This window comes from Cloeon dipterum, chromosome 1, assembly GCF_949628265.1.
Source record: "Cloeon dipterum chromosome 1, ieCloDipt1.1, whole genome shotgun sequence".
Lineage (NCBI taxonomy): Eukaryota > Metazoa > Arthropoda > Insecta > Ephemeroptera > Baetidae > Cloeon > Cloeon dipterum.
The window spans coordinates 24,373,809-24,390,147 of record NC_088786.1 but is presented as its reverse complement, the minus strand read 5'-3'; the positions used below and the strand labels follow the sequence as shown (position 1 = coordinate 24,390,147).

At 37.2% G+C, this 16,339-nt stretch overlaps 3 protein-coding genes across 5 annotated transcripts; 1 reads left to right on the top strand and 2 right to left on the bottom strand.

The window, feature by feature from the left end:
- Positions 1-322: 322 nt before the first annotated feature.
- IFT43 (intraflagellar transport 43) lies at positions 323-16,239 on the bottom strand. 3 transcript variants are annotated; one of them, XM_065496845.1, is made up of 7 exons: positions 16,098-16,239; positions 3,403-3,532; positions 1,225-1,295; positions 1,124-1,173; positions 948-1,020; positions 669-804; positions 323-608 (listed from the first exon to the last, which is right to left on the bottom strand). In XM_065496845.1, the coding sequence occupies exons 2-7, from the start codon at positions 3,529-3,531 to the stop codon at positions 522-524; spliced, it is 546 nt and encodes a 181-aa protein (XP_065352917.1). In that variant the 5' UTR covers position 3,532; positions 16,098-16,239; the 3' UTR covers positions 323-521. The 3 variants fall into 3 exon arrangements, with proteins under 3 accessions (XP_065352917.1, XP_065352919.1, XP_065352920.1); XM_065496847.1 differs by having other exon boundaries at positions 16,050-16,190; XM_065496848.1 differs by lacking the exon at positions 3,403-3,532 and having other exon boundaries at positions 16,098-16,205.
- On the top strand, positions 5,461-8,683 carry LOC135947991 (uncharacterized). The gene is made up of 10 exons (XM_065497025.1): positions 5,461-5,633; positions 5,691-5,832; positions 6,165-6,455; positions 6,520-6,712; positions 6,773-6,927; positions 6,984-7,134; positions 7,187-7,520; positions 7,579-7,853; positions 7,969-8,247; positions 8,325-8,683. Exons 2-10 carry the CDS (start codon positions 5,743-5,745, stop codon positions 8,633-8,635), a joined length of 2,079 nt encoding a protein of 692 aa, XP_065353097.1. The 5' UTR covers positions 5,461-5,633; positions 5,691-5,742; the 3' UTR covers positions 8,636-8,683.
- On the bottom strand, positions 11,190-13,702 carry LOC135948641 (E3 SUMO-protein ligase ZBED1-like). The gene is made up of 6 exons (XM_065498014.1): positions 13,320-13,702; positions 13,114-13,264; positions 12,765-13,057; positions 12,216-12,709; positions 11,697-11,828; positions 11,190-11,640 (listed from the first exon to the last, which is right to left on the bottom strand). The coding sequence occupies exons 1-6, from the start codon at positions 13,554-13,556 to the stop codon at positions 11,298-11,300; spliced, it is 1,650 nt and encodes a 549-aa protein (XP_065354086.1). The 5' UTR covers positions 13,557-13,702; the 3' UTR covers positions 11,190-11,297.
- Positions 16,240-16,339: the final 100 nt, after the last annotated feature.

The window sequence follows — 16,339 nt, the reverse complement described above, 5'->3', positions numbered from 1 at the left end:
ACGAAAGGAAAATAAAGCAATAAAAATAGTTGGACTTTATAAATATGATAAAATTATGATTTTGTTCACAAAAAGGCTATGTTTTCCTCTTTCTGTCCAAATTTTCCATGTGTGATCTTCAGGAGTAAGAATTCAACGTTTTTGGCATTATTTTAGTATAGTGGAAGAAATAGAAAGGCCTTTAACATGCGATTGAAATTGTATTTAATTTAATGTAAGGAATTATTATTGAAAAATTGACAGTTGATTTGTGGCAGCCCTTCGTTGTGGATCCTACGAAAGAACTAAATTCTCTAATATTATACATGAAATAAATATATACTTAGTTTAATGCACTTATTTAGGTCAATTTATTCACCTCAATTCCATTGCTACCACCAAAAATACTAATTTACAATAAAGGGTTCATTAAATTAAATCTTTGTGCAACAGCATAAAATGGACGGATTTGTGTAGTGTTATTTTAAAAGATTAGCGCGTAGAGATACAAATCTAGAATCGCAACGTGCAGATTTAGAATCCTATTCACAAGGACTCTTCATGTTTTCGCTTGAGACCTGGGACGCAACTTCAGTAAACAAACTCTCCCAAGTCCAAGGTAAATCAGACTGAAAATAATGAAATGTTAAATAATTTAAGAGAATTTTCTCCACATGATCACTGATTACCTCTTTGAGATCAGATTCAGGAGAGAGCACTGTGGTTAAGAGTCGCAGGCTGATATCTTCAATTTTCGCAAACGCAGTATGCTGGAATAGATCGCTGTCAAGCTCCTTGTACGCAGCCACACGGTTTACTGCAACCCTGAAACAATAAGAGAATGATAAAATGGCCAATATTTCATAGAAGAAGAAAATTAAAGACAGACGAATTATTTCAGTCTTGATGAGACGACCAAAACTAAAAATTTCAGATGTTCTATAAAATGAATCTAAAAATGTGCTTACGAAGGAGCCTTTGCTATCTGGGAAGCAAACTCTTCTTCTTGCAAATCATCTAGATCTGGAATTACTGGAATATCTGTAAAGTTCGCATAAATGAATAAACAATCTACAAATCAATTTTATGTTGCTTAACATATTATGTATTTTTAATTTGTTTCATCGCTGCTGTAAAATCTCACCTTTATCAGCATCAGGGGAGAGCTTTGCTGGAGCTGCTATGGTAGTCTCTCTAACAAAAAAAATCAATAAAATAAAATAGTGAGAATAAGAGAAAAATTACTTGTTGCTTTGGAAAATAGTGTCTCCCCAAACTCCAGTTCGCTTAGACTTTGGTGGTTGCGGCGCCGGGCCCTGAAATACAAAACATAAGTAGTGTAGGGCGTTGGTCTCTATCAGTGCCATCAAAGTGTCCTACGATATGCTCTATGTGGTTCCTAAGAACAAGACGATGGCTGGTAGCGCCACTTTAATTAGTCATTATTTTTCACTCTTTAATTTGTTTTAATCAATGAAGCTAAACTGAGGGAAATAAAAGGGAGAGACGCTTGAAACAGGCTTTGGCAGGACAAGAAAATTCAGAGGGCTACTAAGACAATGGATGCAAGAGAGATTAACATACATATATATACTATACGGGCCAACCCACTGCTTACAACCCCGTGCATTTTAAGACTAAAAATGATTAAATGGGTCAAAGAGCGAAGAAGAGACCTATTATGATTCCGACTCATGCTAACTGGAAAATAGCTCAACAGCTTTGTTTAAAGTTCCAACTGCAATACTATCCAACTTGAAATTTTAAAAGTAAAAAATATAATGTTTTCATGAGTATCGCGAAAATATACATGTATCTTTTCTTTATAGGACACTTTCTGATAACTTGGAGGGCGGATTGTCTTTAGAACACAATATTCTAGATTACATTCTTGTTTATTCTTGCTTGGGTCAAATACATTGAAAAACATTACATGTGAAGGAAAGACACTTTCAGAGTACCCCCTTTTAGAACACTTTTCTATAGTAGGACACTTAACGGCACCCCACATAAATAACATATTTAAAAAAGATTTGAGTCGTCCGTCGCGCTGCGTGTAGCGCAGAAACGCGAACGTGCCAAAGCGGGTTTGAATTTTTGTGAAAAGCAACACTTTGAGAGGCGAGCTGGCTGCGTTGCCGCGCTGTGAGACGCACAACAGCAAACTAGTGCTTTGCGCGGGTCGCGGGTTTGAGGGTTGAACCCGCAAAACCCGCACCAAACCCGCGCGTGCGGGTCCAGATTTTGCAAATCAAAATCGGATTGCGGGTGCGGGTTGGCGTAGTGTGGTTTGGTTCGTGTGCGGGTTGACTCGGCAAACCCGCAACTTTTATGTAATTCTAATAGCACCAAATACAGACCCTCCTGCTAGCACCAAAAACAGAAAAACGGCCCCTCGCACAAAAAACGGACCTTCCTGCTTGCAGCAAAAAATGACCCCCCTGCTTGCACCAAAAAGTGACCCCTCTGCTTGCACCAAAAAGTGACCTCTCTGCTTGCCCTCAAGCCGTTTAATTTTACGAAAAATTAGGCAAAATCTGAAATTTAATTGTTCCGTGGTCTTGATTTCATTACTGCACATTTTAAACATAAACTGACCCGCAAAACCCGCACCAAACCCGCGGGTGCTGGCCCAGATTTTGCAAATTCAATATGGCGGATTGCGGGTGCGGGTTGGCGCTAGCTTGGCGTAGTGCGGTTTGGTGCGGTTTGGGTGCGTTACGAAATAAGCGGGTTCGGGGAGGGGTTTGGGTTGAAAATTCGTACCCGCACAAAGCACTACAGCAAACGCGCGCCGCTACCAGCCGGCCATTCAGAGAGGTGCTCTCCTGCGTTTTCGCTGTGCAAGGGTGGGGCAAGCGTTAATGCATTTCCCCCACCCCGCTACTTGACCTCCTCACGCAGGAGAAAAGACTGCCGCTTGCCCGTCCCTTGCACAGCGAAACGCAGCAGAGCGTGCCTACCAAGCGCTTCTTTGAACGGCCCGTCGGGGCGGCGCGCGTGCGGTGTGCGTCACAGCGCTGCAACGCAGCCAGCTCGCCTCTTTTCACAAAATTCAAACCAGCTTTGGCGCTATCGCGCTAAATTGCGTTTCCGCGGTACACGCAACCCGACCGATGAATCCCTTCAAATTTGTAAAATTAATAGTGCGTTAAGTGTCATTGACTAGAAATCTTTCTTGCAGGCCAAATCATAAGCGAAGAAGACTTTAATGTTTGTAAATGTTATAAAAACACTGAACCGAATTTTTAAGAGTTAGAGGAAAACTTAGATATCAATATGGAGATCTCCCAAGGAAAAGTTATTTTTCCGGTCAATGCTTATAATTATTCCGAAATTCACTTGCGGAAGAATTTGAATTTTAACATCAATTCAGCAATAACTCATTTTGCATTTATATTTAAGTCACGGCAAAATTACTACCTTTTTGTTGGATTCAGGTTTGTGATTTGGACTGCTATTTGAATTATTCGACAAGAGCAACGTGGAAGTGTCCGATCTGCTCTTTCTTGGGGGCGGTCGCACAGACTGTGAAAACTCTTGCTCCGCCATTCTGAAAATTAAATATTACATAGATTAAAGGGTAAAGCCATTTAAACTAAGGTGGGGTGCCATACGTATAGTCCTTAAAATAATGTCCTTAATCAAAAATCCCAAAAATCATACAATGTTCTAAATTTAGTCTATTCGACAATCTCCTAAATATTATCTAAGAAAGACTCAGCTTATTTTAAGAAAATGTTTTAATCTTAAATCTCATTGTAAGAAAATTTTTAAATCTTAAATGTTTATAAAACAGGACTGGGCATGGGATTAATTTGGTTTGTTTCTTTAGATGATTTTAAAATTTACGAAAAAATCTTTATAAATACCATAAATACTAATCGTTGTGTACATGTGAACCCCAGATTTTCAGATAACGTTTAACATATATATGTTTTAACGGCAAAACTGGTCAATTTTGAGTTTATATATTTTAGTGCAATAATCCACACGAAACTGGTAAAATCCACTGCAAGTTTAGGGAACTCTCCGGGACCGGGAGATTCCTAGCCCTGGTTTTTGATCTCATGAAACAACATGTCTGTTGAGCTAAGGCTTAGAAAAAATTGCGTCTCAATGCAAAAAAAGGTAATGTAAGTGAAGATATTCAACGACAGATTTAATCACTAAAAACGGCAAAATGTGGCGATCACTGCCACAGCCGCCACCGCCGGGAGCCGCTGGAGACTTTATATGTAAATGACTATTAAGTTAATTAATTGTCAAATTTAGCGGATTGGCCTAAATTTATACTGCACACTCCCCCCACTATCCGTATCAAGTTTCAGGGAACCGCAGACCCTATTCCTGGTCAATCAAATAGAAGCTCAGACACAAAGTTCGGACTCGCATCAGACGAATCTTCTGCGGAATCAAACATAACTAGGTGTCATCGCACATGCCTCCATTTTATATGCATTGTCATTGAGGAGGTTACCCTCCTCTAACGTACTAAGCCGTAGCTAACCTGTCGCTACGCTTGCCCTTATCGACGTTGTATAAATCAGCATTCGAATTATTTTTGAAAGCTTTATAATTAAAAAATATTAAATATTTTATTTAACAGTATAAAACGCTATTCAAAAGCCATTGCTGAAAAACCAGTTAAAGATTCCATAAACTAAAATCTCTACTAAAATGAATGAAAACTTAGTCCTCGACGGGCCCGCAAGATAGCTCCATAGGAGCCGTTTTGCCGCGTTATCGAGCAGCAAGCTACTGCGTAAAGCCCTTATGTACTGCAGCGCCAACGCGTCACACTGCGTTTGGTTGTAACGATATGATCGATACTAGCGAGGAAAGGAACAACTAGGGTTGTAAATTAGTGCAAAAAATCACATCAAAAATCGATATTTGATATGATATTTGTGATATCAAAATATTGATATATCACAGGAGAAATATCAAATTTTGATATATCAATGTTGATATTGCCAGATAATCAAAAAATGGCTGCCGGAGGAACTGAAACCGGTTATGGATATTTTTAAGGCCTAAAAATCGATTTTTTTGCATTAATAACCGATTTTTTGGTTAAATAATCTGTTTAATGAGACAAATTTTGAAAATAGAGGTTTTCTGCAGTCTTGAAACGAGTATTTCAATAATTTAAATTTCACGCGCCTCTTAAACTTAAATTGATAAGGGGTGTGGCGGCTCCAACCGTTATTTAAAATATAACAATTTAATCGTGCCATCATACAGTCAATAGTCAATTAAACTGTCCTGTGTAACTTCAGGACTTCAATAATTATAGTTTTCAAAAAGTGTAGCGTTACAGTAAATTATTACATAACTTTTTTAAGCTTAACTTAAAGTATCTTGTTTAATTAGTATAGAAATTATATTGATTTTGATAGTAATTAATTGCCAACCATAATATCTGACGTCGTTGCAAGTTGGCAGCACTGCGACCATCACTAACAATAAGACCAATGCAGAATGCACCATAAGATTAAGACAATTAATTATTAAATAAAAAAAAACGCTGGAAAGGGCCCTTGCCCTGATGGAAATCTGTGCACCTTGCACTCCTGAATTGGTGCAATTTATGTAAGGCTTCCCTGGTGGACCAAATAACTACAACAGTTAGTTCCATTATTATAATTTAGGTATGTGTGCAGTGTTTATCATGTTGAAGCTGTCATTTCATATGAAAATCTTTCAAGTTGTGAGAGGGCAGACTGCCGGCCGGACTGCATTTTTACGAGGAGATAGAGCATGGATGATGAGCATGACCATACTATTATGGCAGACAACGAAATTTATTCGTTTGAGGAAGATGTTGATGATCCGCTCCTAGAGTTAGAGGTGAAAAATAACTATAACTAATTTATGTATTAGATACATTTGAAATTAATTTAACTATGCTAATATACTGTTTTTATGGTGCTGATGCAGTAAGCGTCCACGAACTTTTTGAGATTAAAAAATAACAAAAGTTGTTCGTCTGGGCATGAACAACAAAAGATTTTGGAACAGTGTTGGCCGCTTACTGAATCAGGCCGCTCGTAAAAAATTTTAAATTATGGTGAATTGATTGCTAAAAATACTCTTGCATCACTGTAAAAGTTGAACTATTGTAAGTTAAATGCATAATAACCATTACGCTGAAATATTTGATTTTATTCTCTTTAAAACAGGTGCCAGTAGTTAACCTTGTGTCTTCACTGCCTGCTGCTGGACCCAGCAATCGTAATTTATTTTTGAAATCAACCTGTGCATCTAGTACTTCATCGGGCTCTGCGGTTAAGAAGTATTTCTCAAAAAACACCAATCAGGATGGAAAAAAATGCCAATTCGTTTGTCTTGTTTGCAATGTTGTTGTGTTGGGTGAAAACACATCTAACTTGTGGTCACACCTAAAGAACAAGCACTTCAATTATTACCTCATATGCTGGAAAGAGAAAGAGGCAAAGAAAAAGAAGCAACAGGTACAAACAGAAAGAATCAGTTTTGATATTAATAGTAAATTCATAATTCATTTTTCACTTCTAGATGCTGACAGCTGGCAAGGTGACTTCATCGACAGAGTCAACAGCTAAAGATAAAAAAGACAGTGATGATGAGCTGATTGGTTGTAGTGAGGGTGGCCAGTCTTCTGCATTATCTAGAAAGAGGCCTGCCGCTGGTGAAAATCGCCAAGAACTTAAAAGCAAAACCAAGCAACTGTCAATCTTGGAGAGTTTTGGTATGTTTTGTGAAAATTTATATAAATAAAATAAAACAATAAATTTAAATCTCACTCAAGGCACACGAAGGCTTAACGCAAGTACAATGTTGGGATATATCAAAGACTTATTTTTGACTTGCCAATCTGCCAGTTTAAAAATTCTTGATGCTCCCTCCTTCCAACAAATTGTTGTTAGTGCGTGCCCAAATAACAACCTTTTCACTTCACAGGAGGTAAACTTAAAAATTTACTGAATACAACTGTTCTTAAAATTCCCTCCCATTTGCAGCTCATTGAGAATTTTCGTGCAGAGTATCACCTGAAATATGATAGATTTGTGTCTGCCCTATCCATCAACAACGATGCAGTTCTGACCCTTGGAGTGGAGACACACATTCATGATCTAAAAAAATTCCTATTAGGAAGTATTTACTTTTGTTGTACGTAAATTGTAACATCATCACAATTAATTCTACAAGCCAATTTTTTTAGACGAAGAGAAGCCAATTCAAAAGGTCGTGGTATCCACGAAAGAATTGAGAGATGAAGTGGGCGTGGATATGATGAGCACCATCTCAGACTGGATGAGTTACATAATTGACGCTGAAATCTTCCGTGGGAGAATTGCTCTTATCCTGGTTGATAACACTGAGCCAGGATTGCAAGAAGCCGCTCTGATTGCAGGAAGCGAGGCAGTGCCTTTGATCCCAATTGTCGTGTGTCTGAGCTCAGCGCTTCAAAGAGCGTGGAAAACTGTCCTGCAACACACCAACGACTTGGAATTCTTCAAGCAATGCATTGCTCCTCTCCTCAAGCTCACAAAATGGTAAATTAAATTGCATTCAGCTTTAATATGACCATCTAAACATTTCCAAAACTTTCAGTGAGCAGTTTTTGCTAACACTCACTGAAGACGAGAAAGTGAAAGTACGTGGTTTTGACACAGATGAGTTGTTTGAACTTGTCATCGACCACCACACTGAACTCGCATCCCATGATACAACAGAGAGGGCTGAAGCGTTGAGTAGGAGTGAGCTGAAGACGGCCAGAGAATTAGTCGAATGTCTCAAGAAGCTAAAAAAGGTCCTTGCTTCATCGATTATTCAGCCCAACCAGGTCCATTTATCGATGTGGATGACATTGAAAAATCTCTTTGCTGGTAAAGTATCAGATGGTTAAAACTTTTTTAAAGTTAAAAATTGAAAGAAATTTAATATTTTTAATTAAATTCTTTTCAAATGTATGTGCTATTAATATCTGTCATCATGTTTAAGCATTCCTGACGGACATAAAGACCAAATCACTTTCTCGGGAGGCCAAAGAGCTCAGCGAATTCGTGGGACAAGAGATTGAATCTTGCTTTTTCACGTCTGACGTTGAATTCAGCGCATTCGTCAGTTTGCTTGACTATCGCGTTAAGAATGATCAAACCATGCCATCACAAATACGAGCTGAAGCAATTCGTAGACTTGAACGGGAGTTGAGTCAATCAACGTCGAGAAACGCCTCAAATACTTTGGCGGAGAAACAAACTAAAGAGGACAAAGGAGATGGTATTTGTCTTTATATAATTTGCTAGTGTTGTTCTTACGTTATTATTTGATTTATTTCGCATAAAACCTTGTTTCAGGCTTTTTAGAATCTTTTTGGACTCAGTTAGTTGCTGAAAGAGCCATCACAAACACAAACGTAAGCCGAGCACATTTTGGGATGTCTCATACCCTAAAAAGCTATATGGAGGAGTCCATGGTACCATTAAATATGGTGGATATGCACAGTGCTTGGTTTGCCAAAAGAGGTCACCCACTTTTCAAAATTGCACAAAAATACTTCTCAGTGATTTGCCAGAACTCGATGAAGGTTGTTGTTCCCCACAGGGATATTTGCAGTGACGACATTCAAATGATGACTTTCCTTGCCAATTATCCTGCCAACTTGTGATGTTAATCGTTACAAAATGAAGTCAAAGTAGAAATAAATTGTAAAAACCAAAATGAAACTAAATATTTTACAATTTTATTTCTTTCACCCTTTATAATTGACTGATATAGAAATTTCTACGCATTTAAACAAACTTTAAAAATTAGTTTAGTAATATTGTTTGAGTTTGTCTAAAGAAATTAAGCAGGAACGAATAAAAGTAAAGTTAAGTAAACTTTCTTTTTTTTTTATTAAAAATTCACCAAATAAAGTGACAGAGTAAAATAAATATACTATCCTGGACATGCCCTCCTGCTCGATGATCAGTTTATCAACCGCATGAAAAACTGCCCCACTGACATCTCCCAGCAGAGAATGTAAGCCCCAAGAACAAGAAGGATGCTTAAAGAAGCAACATTTATATTCATTAGTGAGGTGACTAAACAATTTCTGGTCTTTAATGAATTGTTATAAATATTTTAATTTTTAGTAATCGTTGGTCGACTGCTGTTTGGGAGATGTCAGCAGAGATGCTCTAATCTCTTCCATGTAAGCCCCAAGAACAAGAAGGATGCTTAAAGAAGCAACATTTATATTCATTAGTGAGGTGAGCTAAACAATTTCTGGTCTTTAATGAATTATTATGAATATTTTAATTTTTAGTAATCGTTGGTCGACTGCTGTTTGGGAGATGTCAGCAGAGATGCTCTAATCTCTTCCATGTAAGCCCCAAGAACAAGAAGGATGCTTAAAGAAGCAACATTTATATTCATTAGTGAGGTGACTAAACAATTTCTGGTCTTTAATAAATTATTATAAATATTTTAATTTTTAGTAATCGTTGGTCTTGTTGTTGGGGCTTACAGGGAAGAGATTAGAGCATCTCTGCTGACATCTCCCAAACAGCAGTCGACCAACGATTACTAAAAATTAAAATATTTTTAATAATTCATTAAAGACCAGAAATTGTTTAGTCACCTCACTAATGAATATAAATGTTGCTTCTTTAAGCATCCTTCTTGTTGTTGGGGCTTACAGGGAAGAGATTAGAGCATCTCTGCTGACATCTCCCAAACAGCAGTCGACCAACGATTACTAAAAATTAAAATATTTTTAATAATTCATTAAAGACCAGAAATTGTTTAGTCACCTCACTAATGAATATAAATGTTGCTTCTTTAAGCATCCTTCTTGTTGTTGGGGCTTACAGGGAAGAGATTAGAGCATCTCTGCTGACATCTCCCAAACAGCAGTCGACCAACGATTACTAAAAATTAAAATATTTTTAATAATTCATTAAAGACCAGAAATTGTTTAGCTCACCTCACTAATGAATATAAATGTTGCTTCTTTAAGCATCCTTCTTGTTCTTGGGGCTTACAGGGAAGAGATTAGAGCATCTCTGCTGACATCTCCCAAACAGCAGTCGACCAACGATTACTAAAAATTAAAATATTTTTAATAATTCATTAAAGACCAGAAATTGTTTAGCTCACCTCACTAATGAATATAAATGTTGCTTCTTTAAGCATCCTTCTTGTTGTTGGGGCTTACAGGGAAGAGATTAGAGCATCTCTGCTGACATCTCCCAAACAGCAGTCGACCAACGATTACTAAAAATTAAAATATTTTTAATAATTCATTAAAGACCAGAAATTGTTTAGTCACCTCACTAATGAATATAAATGTTGCTTCTTTAAGCATCCTTCTTGTTGTTGGGGCTTACAGGGAAGAGATTAGAGCATCTCTGCTGACATCTCCCAAACAGCAGTCGACCAACGATTACTAAAAATTAAAATATTTTTAATAATTCATTAAAGACCAGAAATTGTTTAGCTCACCTCACTAATGAATATAAATGTTGCTTCTTTAAGCATCCTTCTTGTTGTTGGGGCTTACAGGGAAGAGATTAGAGCATCTCTGCTGACATCTCCCAAACAGCAGTCGACCAACGATTACTAAAAATTAAAATATTTTTAATAATTCATTAAAGACCAGAAATTGTTTAGTCACCTCACTAATGAATATAAATGTTGCTTCTTTAAGCATCCTTCTTGTTGTTGGGGCTTACAGGGAAGAGATTAGAGCATCTCTGCTGACATCTCCCAAACAGCAGTCGACCAACGATTACTAAAAATTAAAATATTTTTAATAATTCATTAAAGACCAGAAATTGTTTAGCTCACCTCACTAATGAATATAAATGTTGCTTCTTTAAGCATCCTTCTTGTTGTTGGGGCTTACAGGGAAGAGATTAGAGCATCTCTGCTGACATCTCCCAAACAGCAGTCGACCAACGATTACTAAAAATTAAAATATTTTTAATAATTCATTAAAGACCAGAAATTGTTTAGCTCACCTCACTAATGAATATAAATGTTGCTTCTTTAAGCATCCTTCTTGTTGTTGGGGCTTACAGGGAAGAGATTAGAGCATCTCTGCTGACATCTCCCAAACAGCAGTCGACCAACGATTACTAAAAATTAAAATATTTTTAATAATTCATTAAAGACCAGAATTTGTTTAGCTCACCTCATTAATGAATATAAATGTTGCTCCTTTCCTTAAATTTTTTTTGAAGGTGATAATCCCACGAAATAATACAATCCCAAAAAATATGTATTTTTGATTAAGTTGTATTTAATAATCATAGGTTAAGCATGGAATGGAAGTATTACGCAATTCATGAAATAAGGCCTTGCCAAAATGTTTCAGGCAAGTTTCTCAAAAAGATAAGTCTGGCCAAACGTTGAGAGAGCATCCTACTTTTTTCAGCTTTTAATACCAAGTTAATGCTAGATACAACCCTTTCAGAGGCTACTGATGAAGGTGGGATCTTAAGAAAACTCTTGGAGATGACCGAAAGCCTGGGGAAATCAGATTCATGAAGATCCCACCACTCGTTTGGTGAACATTGATACGGTTCGAGGGGGCTATTTAGGTACTCATTGATTTCATCTTGAGTTCTTGCTCTTTTTGGCAGAGGGGACTTTGCTTGAAAATAGCTCATCAAAATATCCTCGCAGCTGTTCAGAAAAATATATAGTGCATGAAATAAAAGAGAAACATATTATATGCTTACCTGTCATCCAGGAATGGTAAATTTTCTGAATCAGCACCATTATTTCCTCTTTCCTTAGCCTGCTCCACGTCCACTTTGATCAAGCCAATTGCTTTCGCGTATTGTTCTTTTGTCAAAGATGCACCCTTGAATCTGAATTAATTATCATTTAATTAAATATTTATAATAAAAATTATTTAAAAGAATTTGCAACTGTAAGTAGTAATGCATTTAATTATTGAATTTTTGATAAAAATAGAACAATTTAACCACATTTGAAGTGTGAAGGTAAATTCAATCTTTATGATAGTTAGATCCATATTATTTTGCCTTTCAATTAACTTAAATTTGTTTAAGATGATAAACTTAAAAAAATTCTATACATAATGAAATAACACACGATGTTAGCCCATTATTTTAAAGGACATTTTTTATCAGAATTTACCACATTAAAATGAAAGTTCAAGCAAAGAAAGTCAATGAAGCGCAGACTAATATATAATGACAACAAATTTCATAAAAATTGTGCTAAAAAATTACCTTGGATCAAGCACGTTTGCTGCACCTAACAAGATGTTGTCCTCCACGTGCGCATTTAGGTTGCCCAAATTCTTGAGCAGTGCATCTTTGAATTTTTTGGCAACAGGCTCAGTCACATTAGTATTCTTAATCGTGTGCGCCAAGCTCTTGAAAGCGATGACAGCTAAACTTCCAGTCCAGTTTTTGCTTGAGGAAAATGTAAGAGTACAGTTTTCAACTGGCTCCAGAACTTTGATTATTTCATCCAAAGTTTTGATACACTCTTGAAGAATAACTGGCGGTGGATTAGAAGACGACAGTGAAGAGTCCTGCAGCACTTTATTTATGTAAGGATGGAGCAAAATATATCTTTTAGTGCAATGCAGAACACTGTTCCACCTCGTAGCCACAGACTGGATGGGCATTAAGCACATTGAGTACATCCGTCCGTCAGCTAATTGATACTTCCGCAGCAGATTTGCTGCAGTAGTGCTCCTTTTGATGAACGCGACAACCTATATCATGATTAATTTAATTTATTGAGGCAAAATAATATTATGTGGTACGCACCGATTTCACATCGTTCAAGAAAGACATCAATGGCCTGACTTCCGAGAGACTGGTTTGTACAGCATTGTCTAATAGATGGCATATACAGAAGACAGTTTTGTTTGCACCAAACAAATCTGTACATGCTTTTTTGATATTGGCCCCACGGTCTGAGCAAGTACTTTTTATCTGATTCTTCTTTAATCCGAACTCGCGAAGGATCAGTCGAATTATGTTAATTAGTTCAGGGGCCGTGCTCCGCGCCATCAATTGTTTCACAGCGAGTGACACAGACATTAAGTTGTTTGACGAATCTAAGTAAAAATTAAGGAAGTTGAGAGTTCAGATTCAAAATTAAATAAATCTTTACCGTCAATAAAGTGCAAAGTAACCACTAGGAAGTGTCGAGTTGAGTGCAGCACCGTTGCAAGATCCATCGTAAGGCATACACTCTGATCTTTTATTTTATCTGCGAGTAAAGTCACGCCTTTGCTGTACAACTTGTCAATCACTTTTCCAATCTATAGTCAAAAACAACATTAATTTGCAAAAAAAATTGTGTTATATGAAGCTCACCGTTGCTCTGCAAGGCACCCGATACCAGGGTGCTAAAAATTTCAAGAGAGTTTTGAATTGTCGGCTTTCAACAATCCGTATCGGTAGATTCGCCATCACGATTAGCGAAACGAGTAATTTGTGTGCTCTCTCAGTAGCAATCCTCAAAGGTGGATTTTGTGAGGGCCGACCCGCTCTTGAGCGTCTGTTTAGAGAAGACCGACAAATTTGGCACCGGCGCAATGCTATGCCTGGCATGGTGTCCTGTCAACTGTCTGTCCGTGAGAGGAAAAATTGGTTTATGTTTAGGACCAAGCAAAAACATAAAGAAAAACTTTAAACTTAAGTCAATATCAACATATATCAACAACAAGGACAAGCAACAAGTAGGAGGGTCGAGTGGGTGTGCCGGGTATGGAAGCAGTGTGGAAGTGGAGTGGGAGTGGTAACAGTTCTTAGTAGTAATTGAGTGCTACCAACAAAACAGTATTCCATTATTTGATTGGTTATTAAACACGTACAATGCCATTAACCCAGCCAGTAGCCATAGCCAGTACCAGTACCTAAACCTGAATTTGAGCTCCGAGCTCGAAAATTGGTTCCTGAGCAGATATCAGGACGTTGATATCAGAAATTGATATCAATATCCCCCTGATATGATATATTAGATATCAGGGCTGATAACTGATATGATATTTGATATATCAATTTTTTTTGATATATCGATATTGATATTGCCAACCCTAGGAACAACTAAACCAGCCGCCTGCCCCCAGTGTGGCAGTCATGGCGGTGTGGTACCGGGCCGGCTTCTATCGGCTCAAGGCTCACAATGAAACACAAATTGTTACAAAAATCGCTGAACAATTATTATTAAAATTCGACCCTTTGTCGGAAGTTACTGGTAATCACCACTACCACATCGTCCTGGTCCCGGTAAAATTTCGCAACGTTCAACGAACACCCAAATTTTCTTTGTCGAATTGATTGTTGACCTTTTCTAGCAACAAGGAAATTCACGTTTGGTTGTTGAAAGTTGCGCAATTTTACCGAGACCCGGACGACATATTACATATGGGGGGCTCACACTTTCCGCTCACTCACACTTCTCGCTCTGATGGGAAGATTCAATGTTAATCCCTATCCTAGCGAGAAGTGTGAGTTGGGCGAAAATGGTGAGTCTGCCATACTATGTATTATGCGTATTATGTGTTCTGGTGCGCTTCTCTTCGTAAGCATGGGCATAGGTGTTGTGCACCAACGCTATAGCTTTCTTTTTGCTCTAGCTTTTAGTAAAAGCAATTCAGATGCTCAATTATTATTAATGATCATTTCCAATGTCCTACAAATTTTAATGTGATTGTGAACGAAGTAATGGTTATGGATCTGGTAGCTTCAATAAGTTTGCTCATTTGCTCAGTGATACTTGGTTGCTAAATCTTAAGTAGTGCATTTGAAGAACTCTTAAAAGAACAGTTTTTCAAGAAGTATTGAACTAAAGTCTCACTTCACTTTAATAATTATATTCCTATGTTAAATTTATTTGTCTGGATATGGCATTTGTATGGGGAAAAATAGCCCTGCAGAACCGTAACTCAATCCACGCAAAACACAGGTGCTGGGTGCTGTTAGTATAATATTGAAGTGCCGAAAACTGTTTTCAACTTTCCAAGTTCAAAGCTATAGCCTGTAGAACAACCTCCTACTGAATTTGTGTCTCAACGGAAACTTAAGTGCTTTCAAGGAATTTTTAAAAGAGCAGTATTTCAGGAAATATTGAACCACCTCTCAATTTAACAATTATGTACAAACTGATATTATTTTGTCTGGATAATGGCAATGTATGGAGCAAAATAGCCCTGCAGAACCATAATAAAGATTACTTTGAAACTAATGAAGAACATTATTTGAAACTAAATCCGCTATCATAGCCGTAGACTAAAGATGTGAGCTATTAAGACTTCCCCGATTTTTCTATAGAGAGCTTCTTTTAGCACCTAAAACAACGATAGAGGTCATGTAAATAACGTAAATAATATTTATACTGTTAACCTGCCGTAGACGCAAATTGCAGTGTAGTAGGAAAGTTTGGATTCTATCCTTTTCTCTATTATCACTCATTACATTACCCTGGACGAATGATTTATTTATTACCTTGTCAAGAAAATTAGAACTAAACAGATAAAATAAAGTATGGGGATCAGTTTATGTACCTATGAAACACACTCATTTTCTTGAAACTTGAATCAAATCCTGCGAGATCAATTAATCTTATGTATCATACACTAAAAAGATTTTAATATCACGCTTCACGCTTGAGTTTATTCGCAGTCAATTTGATTTTTCAGTTTAGTAACGGGCATCCTCAATTTTCGGATATGTATGCCTGATTCAATATTATTTATTCACCAATATTTTCACTACAGAAGCAACTACACAACTTTTCATATTATAAGACGCAATGTTTCCTAAACCAATTTTCGGCTAGATGCATGGATTATGATGCATTATGTTCCAAAATATGTAGAGTGGAGAACAAAGATGCTCTTTTCATTTAAATCATTCAATGTGCGGTGAAAATAATTAATGTCCAACATCACTACTTCCAACAGTAGAAGGTTATACATAGAAGCAGTAAAGTTGTGTTAACTAACTACTGTTTTGAGGAAATGAGAGCTGAGAGCACAATAGAAATTGAGTTGATCATGCAAAGAGTATCGTGCATAATATTAAATATATTTCTCCCTGCACCTGTGTGGGTGAAGCCGAAGCCCTGACTCCAGTCTTGCCTGTTCTCACCTTTTTTAAAATTTGTTTATGAATGATAAACAAATCACAACACCAACGGTGCAACCTGGATGCAACTCGTGTCGTGAGGAAAGAGGAAAGCATGGAACATGTGTGCCTGTGGAATGTGGAGATTTCTTTCCCACGACGACCACGCCCACATTAGAGTGTAAGAAAAGGAGAGTAGATACTAGCAGGCGACAAAGGCATCAGAGCTGATTCTCTACTACTCCTTAACTTACGCTGTAGTGCTA

What these genes read in the sequence shown, in the direction of transcription:
- IFT43 (XM_065496845.1), bottom strand. Translation starts at nt 3,531, where the DNA reads ATGGCGGAGCAAGAGTTTTCACAGTCTGTGCGACCGCCCCCAAGAAAG. An exon ending in CAGATAGCAAAGGCTCCTTC is followed by an intron (nt 805 to 947) that starts GTAAGCACATTT and finishes TTATTGTTTCAG; the next exon opens with GGTTGCAGTAAACCGTGTGG. An exon ending in CTGAATCTGATCTCAAAGAG is followed by an intron (nt 609 to 668) that starts GTAATCAGTGAT and finishes CATTATTTTCAG; the next exon opens with TCTGATTTACCTTGGACTTG.
- LOC135947991 (XM_065497025.1), top strand. Translation starts at nt 5,743, where the DNA reads ATGGATGATGAGCATGACCATACTATTATGGCAGACAACGAAATTTAT. An exon ending in ATCCGCTCCTAGAGTTAGAG is followed by an intron (nt 5,833 to 6,164) that starts GTGAAAAATAAC and finishes TCTTTAAAACAG; the next exon opens with GTGCCAGTAGTTAACCTTGT. An exon ending in ACCTTTTCACTTCACAGGAG is followed by an intron (nt 6,928 to 6,983) that starts GTAAACTTAAAA and finishes TCCCATTTGCAG; the next exon opens with CTCATTGAGAATTTTCGTGC.
- LOC135948641 (XM_065498014.1), bottom strand. Translation starts at nt 13,556, where the DNA reads ATGCCAGGCATAGCATTGCGCCGGTGCCAAATTTGTCGGTCTTCTCTA. An exon ending in GGGTGCCTTGCAGAGCAACG is followed by an intron (nt 13,265 to 13,319) that starts GTGAGCTTCATA and finishes TTTTGACTATAG; the next exon opens with ATTGGAAAAGTGATTGACAA. An exon ending in TTACCATTCCTGGATGACAG is followed by an intron (nt 11,641 to 11,696) that starts GTAAGCATATAA and finishes TTTTCTGAACAG; the next exon opens with CTGCGAGGATATTTTGATGA.